Source organism: Nicotiana sylvestris, chromosome 2, assembly GCF_000393655.2.
Source record: "Nicotiana sylvestris chromosome 2, ASM39365v2, whole genome shotgun sequence".
NCBI lineage: Eukaryota > Viridiplantae > Streptophyta > Magnoliopsida > Solanales > Solanaceae > Nicotiana > Nicotiana sylvestris.
The window spans coordinates 89,982,908-90,002,865 of NC_091058.1; the positions used below are offsets into that span (position 1 = coordinate 89,982,908).

Genomic DNA, 19,958 nt, shown 5'->3' on the forward strand with positions numbered 1-19,958 from the left:
TTGGCTGGACAAGAAGTTCAAAATAAAAATAAAAAGAAGAAGAATTATTTTCGTGAGGAAGTATATATACATAAAATTTCTTCCCCATCCCTCCTTTCCAAAAGATAATTCCTTAGTCTGCTACTTCAAGAAAAGGTCATCAAATGCTCGTAGTATGAGAATCTTAATTAATTAAGGTTTGATTAACATTACGCAAATATTAGGGGAAAAAAAGGAGCCTGAAAACAGACATAAAGGGAATTTCTTAGACTTTCCAAAACTGGTTAATTAATTAATGGAGTTCCAGTTATCCATGTACGACATATATATGCTTGTGTAATTTTGGTCTCCCAATGTATACGAATAACTTTTACAAAGCCGAAGAATTACATGCCGACATTCGCAAACTACTCATATGCAGCAGCAGCAGCAGCAGATTTACGAATAAAACTGCTCTAACTTTGGGCTTAATTCACCGACCATAGTATTTCTCCGACCATTATATTGCTGTTCACAATCTGATCACTAGGAAAAAGATTAAAATATTTACCCTAACAATGTAAAGAATTTTTACGTTATCTCCATTGAATTTTGCTACCTCGTACTTTACTCCGGACATTTTTATTTTTCACCAAGTATAGTACTACCGACAGTGAATAGTATTTCAGTGAACGAGCAGAACCTGTGCTCTGATACCAGTTGTTGGGAATAAACCCCTTACCAAAATAATATTCACGGTAATAAAGCGGAATAATAATGTAGCACCGAGATACGGTAATTAACAAGAATAAAAGAGTAACAATGACACCAAGATTTTTACGTGGAAAACCCTTCTGAATAAGGGAAAAAAACCACGACCCCGAGAGGAGCAACTGATATCACTATAGTAAGGAATTTTACACTTTGTAGGTCGGAGATAAATACTCCAAAGACCACTACAACACTCAAAAGAAATAACCCTCTTTTGATATTCCCACCTCACTACAATATCGCTCACTCTCTATTTTCCTCACAGACTATTTTCTTATACCTTGTCTGTGAAACCTCACTCTTTCTTTCTCTCTTTGTTGGTGTGAAGAAATGAGAGTTGAAGCTCTCCTTTTATAGCCAAAGCTTCACCCTCTAAAGCCTACAATATTTGACAATTTACACACATTTTTCACAATTCAACAAAGTTGGCTACCAAACCAAAGAAATTCAACAAGGTTGGCTACCAACCAAACCAAGTCAACAAGGTTGGCTACCAAACCAAAGAAAACTCTTATTAGGCACATGCCTAATACTTCTTCAATGAGATGGACATCATCAATCTCCCCCTCCAGTCTCATTCATCCAGAGGAGGTAGCACTGTCTTCTAGTTTGAATGCATGCCGACAAGTTCTTTGCATAGCTCGAACTTGTTCCTTGGTACCACCTTGGTCAGCATATCTGCGGGATTCTCATTTGTAGAAATCTTCAAGACTTTTAGAGATTCATCATCTACCATTTCTCGAATCCAATGATATCTCACATCAATGTGTTTGGTCCTTGCATGGTACATAGAGTTCTTGCTAAGGTCTATTGCACTTTGACTGTCACAATAGACGACATACTCCTTCTGATGCAATCCAAGCTCTTGAAGGAATCGCTTGAGCCATATCATCTCCTTGCCAGTTTCTGTAGCAGCAATGTACTCTGCTTCAGTTGTTGAAAGTGCAACGCACTTTTGCAACTTAGACTGCCATGATATAGCTCCCCCTGAAAATGTAAACAAATATCCAGTACTGGATTTTCTGTTGTCAATGTCACCTGCCATATCAGCATCTGTATAGCCCTTCAAGATTGGATCAGATCCTCCAAAGCACAAACAATCTCCCGTGGTACCTCTCAGGTACCTGAGTATCCACTTGACTGCTTCCCAATGTTCCTTTCCAGGATTTTCAAGAAACCTGCTGACAACACCAACTGCGTGAGCAATATCAGGTCTAGTACATACCATTGCATACATCAAGCTTCCGACTGCTGAAGAATAAGGAACTTTAGCCATGTTCCCTTTCTCTTCCACTGTTGTAGGACACATCTTTTTACTCAACTTTAGATGACCAGCAAGAGGTGTGCTGACTGGCTTAGCATTCTTCATGTTGAAGCGTTCTAGTACACGTTCAATGTACTTCTCCTGAGATAGCCACAACTTTCTACTTGTTCTCTCTCGAACTATCTTCATCCCTAGAATTTGTTGTGCTGGGCCCAAGTCCTTCATATCAAATGACTTGGACAGATCTCCTTTCAACTTTGCTATCAACCCCTTGTCTTTTCCTACAATTAGCATGTCATCCACATACAACAACAATATAATAAAGTTATTCTCAGAAAATCTTTTGAAGTATACACATGGATCAGAATAGGTCTTTAGGTATGTTTGACTTTTCATGAATGAATCAAACTTCATGTACCACTGCCTTGGTGCCTGCTTCAATCCATAAAGACTCTTATTCAATTTGCACACCATGTGTTTCTTTCCAGCTACTTCAAATCCTTCTGGTTGCTCCATATAAATCTCCTCTTCCAAATCTCCATGAAGAAATGCAGTTTTCACATCCAACTGCTCCACTTCAAGATCTAGGCTAGCTGCTAAGCTCAAAATTGTTCGAATAGAAGTCATTTTAACAACGGGGGAGAAAATTTCGTCAAAATCAATACCTTTCTTCTGTTCGAAGCCTTTAACCACCAATCGAGCTTTGTATCTGACCAGCTTGCCATCTCCATCTTTCTTGAGTTTAAAGACCCATTTGCATTTGAGTGGTCTTTTACCCTTTGGAAGTTCAACCAGCTTGTATGTGCCATTTTTCTGGAGAGATTCCATCTCTTCTTGCATAGCTTTCATCCACTGGTTCTTTTCTGGATGGGACAACACCTCCTTAAGACTTTCTGGCTCCCCCTCATCACTGATGAGGACATACTCTGTGGAAGGGTACCTGCGTGACTCTACCCTTGGCCTCTCTGATCTCCTCAGAGGTTGATGTTGTTCTTCTCCCTGAGTGGGGTGCTCCACTTCCTCGACACCTTCATCAAGTTGCTCCCCCTGCTCAATAACCTCACCAGGTTGCTCCCCCTGCTCGGCAACCTCGTCGGTCGTACTTTCTGCACTTGTGGGATTGTTAGAAGTAGAAGGAATAGTAACAAAGTTAGGAATTATACCATTCTTCGCCTTTTCTGACATATCAGCAGCAGTTCTAACTTCACTTTCTCGGAAGACTACATCTCTACTTCTGATGACCTTCTTCTTTACAGGATCCCACAGTCTGTACCCGAACTCTTCATCTCCATATCCGATAAATATGCAGGGAATAGATTTATCATCCAGCTTTGTTCTCTGCTCTTTTGGTACATGTGCAAAAGCTCTGCAACCGAACACCTTCAGATGCGAGTAGGACACCTCCTTGTTGGTCCAGACTCTCTCTGGGATTTCAAACGCCAACGGAACTGATGGACTCCTATTGATCAGGTAACAGGCTGTCTGAACTGCTTCACCCCAGAATGACTTAGGCAGTTTAGCCATTCTGAGCATGCTTCTCACCTTCTCCACAATGGTGCGGTTCATCCTCTCGGCTACGCCATTGTGCTGTGGGGTTCCAGGAACTGTCTTTTCATGTCTGATCCCATGACTTGAACAATACTCTTCAAATTCCCTTGAAGTGTACTCACCTCCATTGTCACTTCGGAGACGCTTTAGCTTTCGACCCGTCTCCCTTTCTACTAGAGCATGAAACTTCTGGAAAACTTGAAACACCTGATCTTTGGTTTTCAAAATATAAACCCATAATTTTCGTGAAGCATCATCAATAAAAGTAACAAAATATTTGTTACCGCCCATTGATTCAATTTCCATTGGGCCGCAAACATCAGAATATACTAAATCAAGTATATTCAATTTTCTTTCAGACGATGTCTGAAATGAGACTCTATGCTGCTTACCAAATAAACAGTAGTCACAAGGTTTTACAGTTGTACCTTTGGCATAAGAAATGAGTGATTTCTTGGCAAGAATCTGCAATCCCTTCTCGCTCATATGACCCATTCTTTTGTGCCATAAATCTACAGAAATCTCATCTTGTGCCGCGTTCAATTCACCTTGGCATATTTCTGCATTTGTCCTGTACAACGTGCCACGAGCAACTCCCTTTGCAATCACCAATGATCCCTTAGTGAGTCTCCACTTTTGATTTGCAAAATAACTCTCGTATCCATCTCGGTCTAAAGCAATTCCCGAGATCAAGTTCATCCGCAAATCAGGTACATGCCGCACATCCTTTAGAACCAATGTGCATCCGACATTTGTCTTGATACAAATGTCACCAATCCCCGCAATCTTTGAGTAACTTGTGTTACCCATTTTCACTGTGCCGAAATCACCTGCTACATATCTGCAAAAAAGATCTCTTACCGGTGTGGCATGGTGAGATGCCGCTGTGTCAACCACCCATTCCGACTCTGGACCTGACAGGTGCATGCATTCCTCTTCCTCATTTATAAAGAGGACAACATTATCATTATTTTGCACCATGGCGGCTGTGTTGTCGTCATTCTTCTGGCCACTGGTTTCACCTTTGCCCTTCCTTGGATTTGGGCAATCTCTTTTGAAGTGACCTGGTTGATTACAGTTGTAGCAATTTCTGACTCTTGATTTGGATCGGTTCTTTGACTTCCCACGAGCTCCGGATCTACCATAGTTGTTCGAACTCCTTTGATAACTCCTGCCTCTACCTTCTGTGATGAGAGCCTGTCCTTGATTTTCAGGCTTCTTTCTCATCTTCTCATTGAGTAGAAGAGCCGATGTGACATCTTTCAACTCAATAGTAGTCTTACCGTGCAGGATGGTTGTTGCCAAATTATCGTACGAAGATGGCAACGAGTTCAATAGCAAGATGGCTTTATCTTCTTCCTCGATTTTCACTCCGAGGTTGGCAAGCTGTGTGATTAGTCCGTTAAACACATTTAAATGTGACAAAAAATTCGTACCTTCACTCATGTGTAGGGCGTATAACTGCTTCTTCAGGTACAATTTATTTGTCAGCGTTTTGGACATGTATAGGCTTTCCAACCTTGTCCAAATTCCACGTGCAGTGTCTTCATCAATGATGTTATTTACCACATCATCTGATAAGTGCAACCTGATTGCACTAGCAGCTCTTTCATCCAAGTCAGCCCAATCCTCAGCTTTCATGGTATCAGGCTTTTTGGAATCAACATCTAGAACCTTGTGTAATCCTTGTTGGATGAGCAGATCTCTCATCCTTCTTTGCCATGTTGAGAAACCGTTATCTCCATTGAATTTTGCTACCTCGTACTTTACTCCGGACATTTTTATTTTTCACCAAGTATAGTACTACCGACAGTGAATAGTATTTCAGTGAACGAGCAGAACCTGTGCTCTGATACCAGTTGTTGGGAATAAACCCCTTACCAAAATAATATTCACGGTAATAAAGCGGAATAATAATGTAGCACCGAGATACGGTAATTAACAAGAATAAAAGAGTAACAATGACACCAAGATTTTTACGTGGAAAACCCTTCTGAATAAGGGAAAAAAACCACGACCCCGAGAGGAGCAACTGATATCACTATAGTAAGGAATTTTACACTTTGTAGGTCGGAGATAAATACTCCAAAGACCACTACAACACTCAAAAGAAATAACCCTCTTTTGATATTCCCACCTCACTACAATATCGCTCACTCTCTATTTTCCTCACAGACTATTTTCTTATACCTTGTCTGTGAAACCTCACTCTTTCTTTCTCTCTTTGTTGGTGTGAAGAAATGAGAGTTGAAGCTCTCCTTTTATAGCCAAAGCTTCACCCTCTAAAGCCTACAATATTTGACAATTTACACACATTTTTCACAATTCAACAAAGTTGGCTACCAAACCAAAGAAATTCAACAAGGTTGGCTACCAACCAAACCAAGTCAACAAGGTTGGCTACCAAACCAAAGAAAACTCTTATTAGGCACATGCCTAATACTTCTTCAATGAGATGGACATCATCAGTTCTCTACACAAAAATAGTGTCTGCCTCTTAACAATGACTATTTTAAATATGCAGTCTGAAAAATTCATTTTGATAATCAATGTCAAGTAATTTTGATATGCAGATAATGCAATGCAAGCAAATTTTAATAATCACCTTATAAATTCTAATAATATATCTTTCTTTTTTGTGAACACATATATTAACTATACATTGACCAAAAAATACTCCACGTTGCCAAAGAATCCTCAATATTCTTGCTTCACCTAATTTACAGAGTGCCATACGCTTCTGAACCTCTATAAAAGGAGCTCCAAAGTCCCAAATTAGGAATCACCACAACTAGAAACAGAGAACCAAATTACAATACATAATATATACTCCCTAGCTAGCATCCTCTGAAAAAAATGGTGGCTGCTATTTCTTATGATCCAAGGCAAAATCTCAACGTAAGAAAAGACCATCTTCAACAACATGGAGTAGTTGTACTCGAAGAAATTGATGGTCTTATAAAAGTTTACAACAATGGCCACATCGAAAGACCACAAATTGTCCCAAATGTCCCACATTATTCTCTGCCTCAAGAACTCAGCGTCACAGCCAAAGATGTCATTTTACACAATCCAACCAATTTATGGTCGCGAATTTACCTTCCCAATACCTTAATCCCTGCTACAAAACTGCCTTTACTTGTTTATTTTCATGGAGGTGGTTTCTGTGTAGGCTCTGTTGCATGGAAATGTTACCATGATTTCTTAGCAAATCTTGCTTCAAAAATTGGCTGTGTAATTATGTCAGTTAATTATCGTTTAGCACCAGAAAATCGTCTTCCTGCTGCTTATGACGATGGAGTCCACGCTATAACGTGGCTAAAAAATCAAGCACTAGCCAATTCTAAAGAACAAAATTGGTGGTCAAGCAAATGCAATTTTTCCAACTTGTTCCTTAGCGGTGACAGTGCTGGTGCTAATATTGCTTATCACGTTGCCACTAGGCTCAATTCATATAATCTCAAGCCATTATCTCTCAAAGGACTTATCTTAATCCAACCATTTTTTGGAGGCGAATCGCGTACTCACTCTGAGAAATATTCAATTCAGCCTCCATACTCAGCACTGAATTTATCCGCATCGGATACTTACTGGCGACTCGCTTTGCCAATAGGTTCTAATCGTGACCATCCGTGGTGTAAGCCAAGATTGAGCAATAATCTGAGACTGCCGTCTACATTGGTTTGTATTTCGGAGACGGATTTACTCAAAGATAGGAATTTGGAGTTGTGTAGTGCCTTGGCAGATGCTGGAATTAAAGTGGAAAAGCAGGTTTACAAAGGTGTAGGCCATGCATTTCAGATTCTGCATAATTCTCCACTTTCTCAGCCAAGAACTCATGATATGATGTCTCATCTCAAGAATTTTATCCATGATGTTTAACTTAATAGTGTATTAAGTAGAAGCAATATAATAGTTGACAAATGACTTTTAATCAACTTTAGTCGTGTGGAAATGTTGTGGATGCTAATCATGCTGTAGCTTATGTAATAGAGTAGAAGGGCATGTATTGTAATATCTTATTGGTCAAGGCTTCAACCATTTCTGGTGCTTGATGTTTCTGCGAATTCGTATTAGATTTCATAAGATATGTCATGAATATCTTATGGCATGATTTTTTTTTGTGTGTGTTGTTACTGTTGGTCGCTTTTTGTTTATTGTTTCTTTAGCCAAGGGTCTATCGGAAACAGTGTCTATATCTTCACAAAGGTAAGGGTAAGGTCTGCGTACACACTACTCTCCCCAAAAACTATTACACTAGCTTTGTTGTTGTTGCTGTATGTCATGAATTAAGAAAGCCAAAAAAATATGTCATGAATTAAGAAAGTCCAAACTAATATTGCCAGAAACATATATAGTTCCATCATTATCCAAAAAGTAATAGTTTTAAATAGCAGAAATTACATTGAAGAACTACATCTAACACCAGAGACGGACCAAAACTAGTACTACAAATTACAAATGACGCACCTCCAAATATGAATTTCTGTCAAATCTTTTTTTCCTCACTATTGTCTTAAATCTGCAATTAGAGTTTATTAAATATTTGAAGAGGATCAAAAGTGCTTCCTTTGACAACCTCAAAGGACCAAAACTATTCGAGACTATATTTAAGAGAATATTTGAACTTACCCCATTTCATTTCCCTTTAACAAGAACAATCTAAATGTGACACTTTCACAACAAAATATCGGGAATTTTTTATACTAGAGGGCTTAGTTGACTGGTACTAACTAAGAATACTATTGGATGAGGAAATTTAGACTCCAGAAGACCTGGAAAGACGTAACTACTTGGAAAGGAAACGAGTAAATTTTGTCTTCCGAACTATTCAAAATGAGATAACTTTGCCTTCCATTTTATTTTATTTTTTGCAAAATGCACTCACCATTAATCAAGTAGCTCAAAAATGTCGTCATCGTTAGACAGGCAACACAAAAATGCCCTCCGCCATCAAAGGCCGACCCACAATTTGAGCGCAGTGAAGGCACCGGTATCTCTGACAAAGATATGTCAGCTAATAACAACAAAATTTGGCACGCTAACTCCTTAAAAACTTAATAAATATGAGTTAGTGACCAAAAGGATGCTCAAAAGTATTTTAAAAAAAACTTAGTCAAATAAGATCAAAATTAAAGGTCTATTAAGTAATTCAAGCAGAGTCTCAATCACTATCGTTGAATCGATGAATGTTTGCTACTTTGCCGAAATGATCCTCGAAGGCAGAAGCGTTTTTGAAGTTTTTTATTATTGTTTTTGGGGAATTTTTTGGTGAATTACTTATTTTTATACATGTAAAAAAAATAATGCTTATAAACTTTGATATAATCTATATATATATAAAACTGAATTTGAATTAAAGGATAATTTTGAATTTATAGATAAAGTTTTTAAATTTGAATTAATAAAAAATATCTTTTGTTATCATGCTATCATACTTAATTCAGTTAATGATCATATGCAATCATGTTAAGAACTTTTGTTATCTTTTCTAATTATTTAAATACTACTTCGCCTCTGGCAAAAAAGAAGAAAAAAACTACTCCATATAATTATAAAACTCTTTCACATTTAAAACCCTATAATTATAGTTCTTTAAAAGACTATAGATAGATTTGAATAAAGCGATTTTTTTTAAAAATAAATATAATATATAGAGTACACGTCTATGTTTATCCAGATAACAAAAAAGAGTTTAAAAATTAAATAAAAGTTTACTTACATATATAATATATAATGAAGTAGACTTACATACTAAAAAAAGAAATATCACAAAAATCAGTCAATACCCAAAAAAAAAAGTTTTTTTTTCTTTTTGAAGAATGATTGTTTGAAGAGTAAATTTGTAAAAATGGTCATCAAACAAATAACAAAACTTTGGTTATACAATTGCTATCATTAATTTTAATTTAGCACCTTCTAAGAATTGAAGGGTATAAGCTGAAACTTCTTCATTCAGTTGCAGTCAAGCCAACATTGTAAGGGTATAATATTTTTTCGTTGAAGAATATTAGTTTAGAATCATTAAATTATGTGAAAGGTTTTTTTCTCGAATTTACTAAGAGGAATATTGGCTTCTAATTGATTGTTTCTATAGCGATTTTCAAGTATAACTAAAAGTATATTTAAAAGAAGAAAAGAAATTGGTATGATGTGATTTTTTTTAAATGTAAACAAATTATTTCGAAATGGAATTATTTTTTAAAATATATAGTAATTTTAAAAATTAAAAGATAAAATATTTTTGAATTTTAGTAGAGAGTTATAAAATTATTATAATAGAAGTCATATCATGGATAAAATCAAGAAACCGAAATCTTATGGAATATATACATAAATATCCAACCAGCTTTATTATTTACTTTTTATAGCTAATATACATAGATGATATACTGACAACACACGATTATACACATATTATATATAGATTTTATATAAATTATACATTCTTCAATTTTTTAATTTAAGTGGTTGGGTGAGCACCTATTTAGGTTGATTAGATAAGCCAAAAGAAAAATATGAAAGAATTTAAACCAAAGACTATAAATATAAATAAAGTTCTTATATAGACAATTTCTATTAAAACTCATCATTTTATAATAAAATAAATTAACTTTACGTAACAAAAGAAAGAAAGACATAAAAAATAAGATACAAGAAAATAAATATAGAAAAAATGTATGAAAATCTAAAAACCAGAAATAAGAAATGATAACGAATCTCTACTTCTGTTTCATCTTTGTTGAATATAAAAAAAATTGAAGCTGGTCTCATCAATTTCAAATATTTTTTTCAACTTAAATACATAAATTATAAGATAAGGATATCTTATAATATATATTTTTCAAATTTACATTGTGTGTCATTTTTAAAAAATCACTATTACTAACAAACTAATATGTAACGATCCGACTGGCCATTTTGCTTTCTAGAATCATGTCCCCCTAAATAAGACTTTACGTACTTACTTTTACTGATTTATAACTTGCGGGGATGGTTGGTTCGGGATTTGGAAGAGTTTTGGTTGAAATCGGAACACTTGGTTCCTTAATGTTGGCTTAAAATGCCAAGTTTAACTTCGGTCAACGTATTGAGTACACAACCTCGGAATCAGGATTTGAAGGTTCCAACAGGTTCATATGATGATTTCAGACTTGAGCGTATGTCCGGATCGGGTTTTGGATGGTCCAGGTGTGTTTTGGCGCCAAATAGTGAAAGTTGATTCCTTAAGGATTTTGAAGTTCTTTAAATTCGGTCTGGAGCGGTTTTTTGTGATATCGAGGTACGAACGAAATTTTGAGACCGAGAATTGTTCCGTATTGTCATTTAAGACTTGTACGCAAAATTTGGTGTTAATCCGAGTAGTATAAGTGTGTTTCATTACATTGGATGTGAATTGAAGAACTTGAAGTTCATAAGTTTGATTTAATTGGTTTTAAGGGGTGATTCCTAGATTTAACGTTGTTTCGGGCGTTCTGAGATTTCGAGCGAGTCCATTTTATGATTTCAAACTTGTTGGTATATTCGGACGGGGCCTCGGGGGCCCGAGCATCAATCAGACGAGGCACGAGTTAAGTTATAAAAATTTAGAAGGAGCTGAAGCTCCAGGCATCTGGCATAACCATACCTGCGGTTGGCCAGCCGCAAGTGCGAGACCACAGAAGCGGCCTATCCATCGCAGGCGCGGCCCAAGGGGAGGAGCCCAGGAATGGCAGATGCGGCCCCTCTTCCGCAAAAGCGGAACCGCAGAAGCGGAACCGCAGAAGTGGTCCCTAGACCGCAGATGCGATCCTTTCCTCGCAGAAGCGAGACCTCAGATGCAATCCCCTAACCGCAGGTGTGGTAATCGTTGAAGTTAGTGCCTTCATTTAATACAAAATGTGTCATTTTTGACACATTTCATTCTTTCCTTGGGCGATTTGGGAGCTTCCAAAGAGGAGATTTTAGCCTAGCATTGTGAGATAAGTTATGTCTACTTATTGTGGGTTTAATACATAGTTTAGGGGTAGATTACACCATATAAATTAATAAAACATTATGGGTTTAGAGTAAAACCTAGGATTTTGATAAAAATAAGATTTAACCACGAAATTCATTAGGGAATGAAATAAAAATCATATATTCTTGTTCCTTAGGTTATCGGTAACAACTTACCTCGAAAATTTTCGGAATCCGGGCACGTGGGCTCGGGGATGAATTTTAGGAACCTTGCATTTAGGGTTAGAAAATTACTTTAATAGTTAGAATATGAACTCTGGAGCATGTATTGACTAATTCTTACCCCGTTTGATTAGTTTTGGATCGTTCGGCTCCGAATTGAGGGTTTTGAGCATATTCTTGAATTTGGGAGTAAGCTTTGGAGCAAGTTGAGTCTCCTTTCTAACCTCGTAAGAGGGAAATAACCCCTAGGCAAATTAAATAAATGTATGTGACTATCTGTGAGGGCTACGTACGTACGTAGTGACCAGAGTCCGTACATAGTTACTATTATGCTAATTGTCTGGGTAGTTTAGGACCCGTATCATGCCATATTTGCAAATGCTTACGTCCTTACTTGCTACTAAGACCACTTAGGCCATGCTAGAAATTTATAAATAAATATAGACGGATATGCTCACTTACTTAAGAATCTGTATGAATTTATTTGACTATAAATGAGCAATGTATGCTTGCTTGATAATAAATTGCTATTTGTGGATTGGGTCGATCGCCTCGGTAGAAATAGATGCATCTATGGTTCGCACCATTTGACCCTCTGGCAATGCACAATTTATTATTATGTTGGACCGGATTGTACGACCTCGGCATGATGTGCGCAACTCTTCCGTGATATACTCTGCTTAAATGCTTTGAAATGTACTTATTAGATGACATGACTGAAATTGATATATTGTTAAGGAGTAATATCCTATTTCTCCTTGTTTGGGACTATCATCTATTCATGTTATTCATGCTTAGCGCAACACTTAAATATTATTGATATTGAACTTAGTAAGTGTCAAGTCAACCCCTCGTCACTACTTCTTCGAGTTAGACTGGATACTTGCTGGGTACATATTGTTTATGTACTCATACTATGCTTATGTACTTAACTGTATAGGATCTGAGGCAGGTGCATCTAGCTACCCGTCCGGCGCATGTTTTTGATTCTTGATCTAGATCTCACGGTGAGCTGCTCCTTCCGAGCCGTTCAGTAGCATGCCGGAGTCTCTTCTTTTGTTTATTGTTATTTACTGTCTATTCTATTTCAGGCAGTAGGATAGTAGTATTTTTGTACATTCTACTAGTTGCCCTATTACTTGTGACACTAGTTCTTGGCACACACATTATAGACTATTGTTTTGGGATGTATTTCTATTATCATGAACTTGTAAATTATCGATTGTTTAAAAGTTTAACAGCTAAGAAAATGTTGGGATTATTTTGGTAAAATAAATGAGAACTCACTAGTTGAATTAGGGTTGGCTTGCCTGACAACGGTGTTGGGCGCCATCACGACCTATAATAGAATTTGGGTCATGACATGATATGATATTCAAACATGAATTTAAATGATTTGAGTAGTTTGTATTGAGGTTAAGCCAAGTAAGTGTTGAAAAAAATCACTTGGCAATTTTTAGACAACATATGTAATGTTATATAATAATAATCAACTAATTTAACATCTAATGATTCAAAGAACAAAAAATATGTATATATAAGGTATTCAAAATTCAAAATATGCGGCTAGAGATATCGATAAACTCAAAATGGAGTCATATTGAAATAAAGTTTCACCGGGTAAAGAATCATTTAAATTTTTAGATAGTTGATTATAGTAAATTTTAAATTAAGGATAATGTCTTCACTTGCATCATTATAAAGATAATCATTATTGAAATATACATAAAGTTTTAGAAATTGAAATTTCAAAATAGAAATATTTTTTGAAAGATAACAACATACCAAATATGAGTTCAAGTCGTAGTAAAAGAGTCACGTCGTAACCAAAGAATCGTTCATATTGTATCAACCTTTGTGCTTTGCCATAAATACAGGTTTATTTCGCTTTGTAGCTATTTTTAGGTTCCCATGACACCAATGAGAATGGTGCAAAAATAAAATTATCACTACGAGATTTGAGAAAATGTTAGTCTTTTTTCATGTAGTGTTTCTTAATTAATATCTAACGATTATCTATATCTAATTCAAATAACTCAGATATTTGACATGGTAACATTAAATATCAAAATGGAGTCATACTAGGGGAAAAAATTCACTTGCTAAAGAATTTTTTAAATTTTTAGGTAGCCACTAAAATGAGTTTTTAATTAAGGATAATATTTTCACTTACATTACTATAAAAGTAATTATTATTGAAAAATAAAGTTTTAGAAACTGAAATTTTAAAATAGAAATATTTTTTTGAAAGATATCAACACACCAAATAAGAGTTCAAGTAGAAGTAAAAGAGTCCTTCATAGTTTCAATCTTTTATTGTTTTGCCGTAAATATGAGTTATTATTTTGCTTTCTAACTATTTTTGGATCCAATGACACCGGCGAGAAGGGTACCAAAAAAGAAAAATAGAATTATAACTAGGATATTTGAGAAATGGTTAATCTTTTTCATGTAGTGTTTCTTAATTAATATCCAATGATTATCTATATTTATCTGTAAGGCACCGTAAAATTTTACCTGAAAATTTGAGTTTCGTGATGCCGAGGTAGGCGTATGTGTTAATGAGAGTAGAGATTCTTTAAACTCGCCGCGGTACGAACTTTTTGAGTTGAACTGTACGCTGGGGAGTTGAAGGAAAATGCTTGCCAGAAAAGGACATTTCTACGGGCCGCAGAATGGCCGCAGAGTGAGGCAGTCAACCAGACAACTTTTGGATGTCATTTCGTGGCCAATTAAGTGACCGCAAAACGATTTTGCGGGCCACACACTGATCGCAGATCCAACATTAAAAAATTCGGAGGGAAGTTCTACGGCGCATTATGCGACCGCAGAATAGGTCTGCGGACCGTATAATGGCCGCAGAGTGGGGCAGACCTGCCCAGTTTTGGAGGGCCTTTTCACGACCCATTTCGCGAACCGCATATATATTATGCGACCATAGACCTGTGTCGGGGCTCTTATTTTTTTAATTTTTGAACCCGACCCCATTCTAATAAAACACCCTTGGGGATCATTTTAAAGGGGAAAAACATATACTTCTAGAGAGAGGGAGTGGCATAGAGTAAGAAAGGGAGTTCCTAAGCTTCATCCACCAATTCTTACTCAAATCTTGGAAGATTAACAAGGAAAGCACACTAGGTATTCATCCTAAAGGTAAGATTCTACACCTTAACTCTTAATTTCGAAATTTAACAGGCAATTAGTAAGATAATTCATAGGTACGCGAGTTGTTCATCTTGGATGCATGTGTTATCAAAGGGTGTAAGAAGATTGTTGAGATAAAAATGGTAGATAATGGGTTTGGGATGATGGAACCCACCATAGGAGGACCTTGAAACATTAATGCACACCTAGTGTTTGATAAAATTCTCAAATCAGCTAGAACAATGATCATCTTCCTAATTGTGATTCAATTTGTTACATTTCTAAAATTGATTGAAGTTGCTAATATTTCCGAAATATTTTAGAGATTAAGAAAGCTCAATTAAGGTATGTTGGCTAAACTCTTCTTAAAGAATTGAACCCCACATTACTCTTGTAAGTTCCAAGATGTTCACTATGAACTAATTATTCCGAATAAGCCTTATGATAATGATGTATGTTCAATTCGTGTTTCAAATGCTCTTGTTATGTTGTACTATTATTGAGGATGTGTTCCAAATTATGGATTGCGTATCTATATATTGTAACTCCAAGTCGTGTTTTGTATGAAAGTTAATATGCTAAATTGTGTAGAGATTGTGGTTACACCTCCACCTGCATACATATTGGGGTGAGGCGGCAGGGCCACTTTGTGTGGAATTTTGGGTATTGTTGTTACACCTCCACCCGCATACACATTGGGGTGGGTCGGCAGGGCCGCTTTGCGTGGAATTTTGGGTATTATTGTTACACCACCACCCGCATACATAATGGGGTAAGGCGGCAGGACCGCTTTGTGTAGGTTTTGGTACTGTGGTCACACCTCCACCCGCATACATTGGGGTGAGGTGGCTGTCGCACCCCATTTTCTCGCGAAGTCCAGGTTTCGACATCCATTGGGAACAACTCATTTTCTTTTGGAAATTGGGTATTTGAATTTGAAGAGTCACCACCTAACAGATTTAAGGTGTGTTAGGGCACCTAGAGCAAATAACTCATGAAACCGGTTTGCATTACCAGAGACTTAGGTAAGGGATCGAAATAACCTTGAGGGGAAGGTACACAACGGTGGGTCCCGGCCAAACTCATTTTTTTGTGACTTAGTTATTTAACAGATAGGCAGTCTAAGCACACATATAAAATGAGATTTAACAGATAAGTAGTCTAAGCACACATGTGTAAATAAGATGAGGGAAGTCCTAGGTTTGTTAGCCTATAGGATCACATATGTACAATACCCGATAAACCTTCCTCAACTAGAGGGGTTACACATGGCATTAACGCACATGTCATCATATCCTTTACTACCAAATTACCCTCCTCTTGGTCATAGCCTAAAACGTTCTAGCAACCTTAAGATGTATCATATGTGTGCACTACCCGACCCTTTACTTATATAGCCCCGGAGGTATTTAGAACTTCTAGTTAAGGTGGATATAGACTCTCCTACAGTAATTAAAAGGAGAAAACTCTAGGCGACAAACAAAACACGTAGGGCTGGACCAAGGATATAATAGTTAAAATGCTCACATTTTACCCCCACAAATAGAGCAAGCAAGTGCACGTCTCAAACAGCAATGTTCAGACACTTTTTTTTAAAAGAATCCTAATAACAGGATATATATGTGAGCACAAATCAGAACATATGCAAAGTTTTAGTAAAGCGGGGAACCAATACCTAATCAGTTGCCTACTCATTTTAGAGGGATCTTGCTGAATCTGGACAGTTAACAAAAGCACGGTTTTACAGTTTACATGATTTTAATCACCCTACAGGCCTGCCTAGACGTGTATCAGTGATGTCCTATGAACATGGTATCTAATTAATCGGATTTACAATAAACCAGTAGACAATTTTGAATAGGTAGTTTGGTTCGTTAGACCCTATAGGCATGTTGTCTAGATGTGAGGACTGATTTTAGACAATAGAAACTAAATGCAGCAATTAGTTTTAAAACCTCGTTGGCATGCAAAGACTGATTTTAAATTACAAGCAAAATGTCCAGAATGCAAGATTGATTTTACCCTATAAGCATGGTTTCTAAATGTTGAATACGGTGAACCTATTTAACATAGCTCCTAAATGCAAAAATTAATTGTTTAACCTATAGACATGATATCTAAAAGTGCGAGAATGATTTTTAACATATAGGCGTGATATCTAAATGTGCAAGATTGATTTAACCTATAGGCATGGTATCTAGAATGCATGCAAACAGATAAATAACACAATGATAGTGATGAACATTGTAATGTCCTACAGGCATGGTTTCTAGAATGTAAACACTGATTTAAAAACCTATAGGCATGATATCTACCCATTTCCAACAAAAATACATATAATAATCCCTCCCAGTTTACTAATTTCCCCAGTATCTGTTTACAAAGTAATTAATATTACAAGTCAAATGTAAATAAATTACAAAAATGATAATAGCATACTATAGGGAGCCCGGATAGGCCCAAAGCAAAACCTGGGGAACCAGGCCTTCAAACAGTCTCAAATGCCATATCTCATAGTGCTAGGGAGGGTATCTTAGTGTGTCAAAGTACCCAAGGGCCTCAAGGACCCAGGGAAGTGCTCACACCAAAACCCCCTTTAAAGACCAACAGCTTGTGCAGTGTGGAATAGCCAGCCCAGTGTGTCAAAGTTCAGAGGGATCTCATGGACTCCAAAGCAATTCTCATACTGGAGGGGCAAGACCCTAGATGTTCTAAGAATTTGAAGTGGATAGTGATTTTCAAAAGTAGTTTTAAGAAAAAGCAATTTTAGACATTCAGGAAACCACAAGCAAACAAAGTCATTCAATTCCTGGAACTTAGGCAAAGGTTCCAGCAAACAAACAACATTCAGAAATGGGATTACTTAAATTAGCCATTACTAAGTGACCAAACACAAGGCAAGGCATGTTGAGGACAAACAACCACATACATAAGGGAAGCAGGGATTGGGGAGTAGTGTTGGTCAGGAGTCTGTAAACATTTAGAACAGAAAAGGCTGGTGGGAAGTAACATGCATAGATCCAATTTAGACATGAATAAACATGCAAATTTGCTGAAAGCAGAAACCCATAATTCTAATTAAAAAAACAGAAGTAAACATGGTGTTTTAGTAAACACATGTATTGGGCAGCAGTAGGCATGCTAGTACAATAAACACATAGATTGAACATTAATTGACATGCTAGGAAACACATAGTTAGACATACTGTTGAACATACAGATTGAACAGAAGTAGCCACATATACTAGACAAAAGCAATCATGTTAGTAAACACATGGATTAAACAGAAGTACACATGCTAGTAAACACATAGATTGAACAGAAGTAGACATGCTAGTAAACACGTAGTTTAATTGAATAGTAGTAGTGGAGGCATACCTGTTGGAAATTTGCAGTAGGAGAGTAAAGTAAATAGGATCCAAGATCTAGTCTTGGCTTCTAGCCGACTAGATAGTGCAACAGACAAGTAGCAGTAGATTGCAATAGAGAGAGAGCAAGAATTTTAAGTATTTTTCCTTAGGTCTATGAGTGTGAACTATTGTCCGTGTATGAGATGTAGATTGAGAGTGTATATATAGGAGTAGAACAGTGTTAGTAAATAAGGCAAGGCAGGTAAATATTGTAAATAAGGTAAGGGAAGTAATCAAATAATCAATCAAGCTTGATAGAGACAGAAAATTAGGGGATTATACCCATAAATAACTCTGATTGAGTTTTAAATAAGGCAAGAAGTGGGTTTAACAGCCAATTAGGGTTAGAACCCATAAATCAAGCAATCAATCACACGAATAAGGCAATCATAGGTAATTAGAGACCAATCAAGGGTCGATCAACCCGTAAATAGGCATGAGACGCCAATTAGGAACCTCTGGATTAAGGAAAGCAAGCAAAAATCAGTAAATTATTTCAGCAAACAATGAAACCCTAGATAATTTAGTTAATCAATCAATTATTCAAACAATAACAGACAAAAACGTTGAAGTCAAACAATGAACATTCAAGAAATTGAACCAGGGTCATAGCCATTCGAGAAAGATTAAACAAAACATAAGAATTTCAGAAAATATTTTGCAAAAACAGAAGTAGAACCCTAAATTTTAAAAAAAATACTTAGGGTTGATTAATAGTAGGAAGATTAGGAGAATCTTAAAAAAACGGTCATGGAAACTCGAAACTACTTCAAACACAAAGGTCCGACCAACAAATAACGAGAAAACCAAACCCTAATATAACAAAGTGCTTAAAAATCGATTAACAGTAAAGAAATAAGAGAACTTTTAAAGAAAAGTTGTTGAAGAACTCAGAATCTCTTCAGATCTACAAAGATCTGGATGGTTTCATGTCCAAAATTAGGGTTTTGAAGAAAAAGGAAAGGGGTAAAGAGAATCTGGCCTTGAACCAGAGATTTGAACCATAAGCATCGAAATATTAACACTCACAGACCATAGGCGAACCCTCGAAGAGTCTCGAACAAGATCTGGCTAGATCTCTTCGAGATCTTTCCATGAAATAACAAAATCGGGCAACTAAGAGAAGTAGGAGACCAGTAGAAGTCTCAAATAGCCATGGAAATCCACGGAATGGGTAGGAATTGAAGATATTAGGGCTGGTTTTGGGTGGCGGCAACTAGGGTTAGGGTTGGGTCTCAGAGAGAGATGGAGATGTTAGGAAATTTTGGGCGGTTGTTTTGTGTAAAATGAACTAGGGTTAAAGGTATTTGGAAATTAAAAAAGGAAAGGAATGATACGGACTGTTGATCTTAAAGATCAACGGTCATGATTGATCTTGGGGTTGGGGCGGGTTGAAGTTAATTGGTTTGGGCTGGGGTGGATTTGGGTCGGTTTTTTGTAATTGGGACCGAATTTGGGCTGTTTAATTAGGCTAGGTCCGAAAATAAAAAGGGTTATTTGTTAAATACCCATTTAATTAATAAAAATAATTTTAAAAAAAATTAACAGATTACAAAAATAATTTTCATGCGTAGAAATGTTATAAAATAATTACTTAGTATTTAAAAAATATAAAAGGCTATTTTCTGGTAAAGTAATATAATAATGCATGCATGGGCTGTAATTGCAAAGCAATTGCAATTGTAAACCCAAAAATGTAAATA

The 19,958-nt window shown here is 36.5% G+C and overlaps 1 protein-coding gene across 1 annotated transcript; it reads left to right on the plus strand.

Moving 5' to 3' along the window:
• The first annotated feature begins 6,345 nt into the window (after nucleotides 1-6,345).
• LOC104238849 (probable carboxylesterase 17) lies at nucleotides 6,346-7,538 on the plus strand. The gene has a single exon (XM_009793330.2). The coding sequence runs from the start codon at nucleotides 6,398-6,400 to the stop codon at nucleotides 7,421-7,423; it is 1,026 nt and encodes a 341-aa protein (XP_009791632.1). The 5' UTR covers nucleotides 6,346-6,397; the 3' UTR covers nucleotides 7,424-7,538.
• Nucleotides 7,539-19,958: the final 12,420 nt, after the last annotated feature.